The sequence below is a fragment of the Otolemur garnettii genome, unplaced genomic scaffold (genome assembly GCF_000181295.1).
Source record: "Otolemur garnettii isolate 467f Iridium unplaced genomic scaffold, OtoGar3 scaffold00202, whole genome shotgun sequence".
Lineage (NCBI taxonomy): Eukaryota > Metazoa > Chordata > Mammalia > Primates > Galagidae > Otolemur > Otolemur garnettii.
The window spans coordinates 578,246-581,017 of NW_003852597.1; the positions used below are offsets into that span (position 1 = coordinate 578,246).

Below are 2,772 nucleotides of genomic sequence, written 5' to 3' on the forward strand. Positions count from 1 at the left end.
AACCTGCCACCTTAGGTGTATGTGGCTGGCGCCTTAGCCGGTTGAGCTATAGGTGCCGAGCCAGTTCTTTTATTCTTATGTTGTACTTACAAAAGCATTTGTATCCTCTTTTCCTAAAATAATAGAAGTCAGGGTGGTACACTATAACTTTTTTTTTTAGGCAGAATTCCTGTATTTATTTTGATAAAACTCCCATTTAAGAGAAAGTACTAAGGCTCAACATTTATGTTGATGCCTGAAAAACATGTACAGTTTTAAAAGATGACGAGTCCAAATGAAGTCATTTTTAAAAATTTTACCAATGGGGAGATGCAATTTATTTATACCAGCAGCCATAGAGGCAAGGGGAATACAGTTAGTTACCTGTATAGAATGGACTAATGTCCTCCAAAACAAAGGACAGTGGTGAGCTTCATTGCCTTCTCCCAATGATCCCAGCATGCGATAATGCCAGGCAGTGGTCCCTGGGCATGCGGTGGCAGAAATTAATGTATGGAAGAAAAAGCCACAAACCACAGAAATTTTAAAGAACCCCTTTCCCCCAACACACACACACAAACACACACAGAGTTACATAATAGGATTACAAGGTGATCAATACACTTAATCAAGGAGAGAACAGGAATTCTGCAGTTAAAGGGAGGGTAGGTAGGGAAAAGGAGAATTCCTAATCACTGTCTACTATATGGTAGGGAGTACACTATAACTTATTTTATAAATTATTTCTGGAGATCCCATGAGAATAATTTTCCTTAAAACTATAAACCGTCAGGCCAGGTGCAGTGGCTCATGCATGTAATCCCAGCACTCTGGGAGGCCAAAGCAAGAGAGTTGCCTGAGCTCATGGGTTCAAGACCAGCCTAAGCCAGGGCGAGACCTTGTCTCTAAAAAGCTGGGTGTTGCGGTAGGCACCGAGTAGTCCCAGCTACTCGGGAGGCTGAGGCAAGAGAATTGCTTGAGCCCAGGAGTTGGAGGTTGCTATGAGCTATGGTGCCACAGCATTCTACTGAGGGTAGCAAAATGAGACTCTGTCTCAAAAAACAAAACAAAACAAAAAACTGTAAGCCAGTCAAAGGAAAACAACACAGAGTAGAAGCAAGATAACAACCAAGCAGCTATGACTGAAATCTCGATTTGTTCATCTTACTCCTTCCTTCCCCTTCTCTAGCTGTTTGTCTTTGTTAAATGACCTGGGACATTACAAGCATGGCATTTTTTAAGGCTAAAACCAAAACCAAAGTTGGCAAACTAACATAGGTAACACCTGAACAGATGCCTTAATTTGACTTTTTTTTTTTTGAAACAGACTCTCACTATGTTTCCCTTGGTAGAGTGTGGTGCCATCACGCACCAGCTCACAGCAACCTCAAACTCTTTTTTTTTTTTAACCTTTTTTTTTTTTTTTGAGACAGAACCTCAAGCTATCCCCCTAGGTAGAGTGCCATAGCATCACAGCTCACAGCAACCTCCAACTCCTGGGCTCAAGCAAGTCTCCTGCCTCAGCCTCCCAAATAGCTGGAACCGCAGGCGCCCACCATAACACCTGGCTATTTTTTGGTTGCAGCCGTCATTGTTGTTTTGGCGGCCCGGGCTGGATTCGAACCCGCCACCTTAGGTATATGTGGCTGGCGCCTTAGCCACTGGAGCCACAGGTATGAAGCCGACTTTTTGAAACAAAAGTCTCACTCCATCACTTCAGGATGGAATTCAGTGGTATCATCATAACTCACTGCTGCAACCCCAAACTCTTGGGCAACCTAATTTATTTGTTTGTTTACTCAACAACTATTTATTGGACATTTGCACTGTGTGAGACACAGTGCAGAGTGCTAAGGCTGTATCAGTGCTGTCTGCTATAGTTCCATCTAGTGGGAGAGAGAAATAAGTAAACAGGCTGTTTCCTGGAACAGATAAACTCCCATTTATCTGGAGAAGTATATCTGGGCTGAGCCTTGATTGATAAATAAGAGTAGGAATTTAGGAGTATTTGTAGAATTTACTTGAACTTCTATGGTGATGGAAAATACATACCAAATCCTGGAGGTAAAAGAAAGCATGATTAAGGTACGGCCTGCAAAAAGTTGGATTGTTAGGGTATAAGCAGGAAGATATAAGAATTGTGTGCAGGAGTTTGTGATGGAAGAAGGTGGATTAGCAGTGATTTGATGTCTCACCAAATGTCTTTACAAGTCTAAAAGCATCTTACAGTATGTGATAGAGTTCCTAGGGCAAAGACCTTATATGTGATAGGATCAGAGAGAGTGTCCATCATCCTGGTCTCCCCAGAAGGTGTGTAGTCAGCATGACTCTGACCCTTCCTAATGCCTGTTACTTGATAATATAATAGAATGAAACCCCTGTCACCTGATTGTAACAACCCCTTTTTTCTTATTCTATTTGCAGGCACCCTAGAATACGTTTCCACACAGGCCTTGTGGATGCCCATCTCTACTGCTTGAAAAAATACGTTGTGGATTTCGTAATGGAAAATAAGTAAGAAAGAGAGATAGACTCAAATCTACTGTGCTTAATAAGCTACCTTCTGACTTACTTAACAGTTTTAATAAACCTTCAGAATTAAATAACCAGTTTACATAAATAGCACAGTTTGTTCTCACCTTTGCTTTATTTTTATTTATTTATTTATTTATTTTTTGAGACAGGAGCCTCAAGCTGTCCCCCTGGGTAGAGTGCTCTGGCATCACAGCTCATAGCAACCTCCAACTCCTGGGCTCAAGCGAGTCTTCTGCCTCTGCCTCCTAAGTAGCTGGG

At 41.8% G+C, this 2,772-nt stretch overlaps 1 protein-coding gene across 2 annotated transcripts in view; it reads left to right on the forward strand.

Annotated features, from left to right (window-relative positions):
* Positions 1 to 2,772, forward strand: part of EIF2B3 (eukaryotic translation initiation factor 2B subunit gamma) — a 102,617-nt gene that overhangs the window by 60,629 nt on the left and 39,216 nt on the right. For both annotated transcript variants that reach the window (XM_012812347.2, XM_012812348.1), the window contains one exon: positions 2,404 to 2,493. In XM_012812347.2, the coding sequence (XP_012667801.1) occupies positions 2,404 to 2,493 (90 nt within the window). The remainder of the gene's footprint in view (positions 1 to 2,403; positions 2,494 to 2,772) is intronic.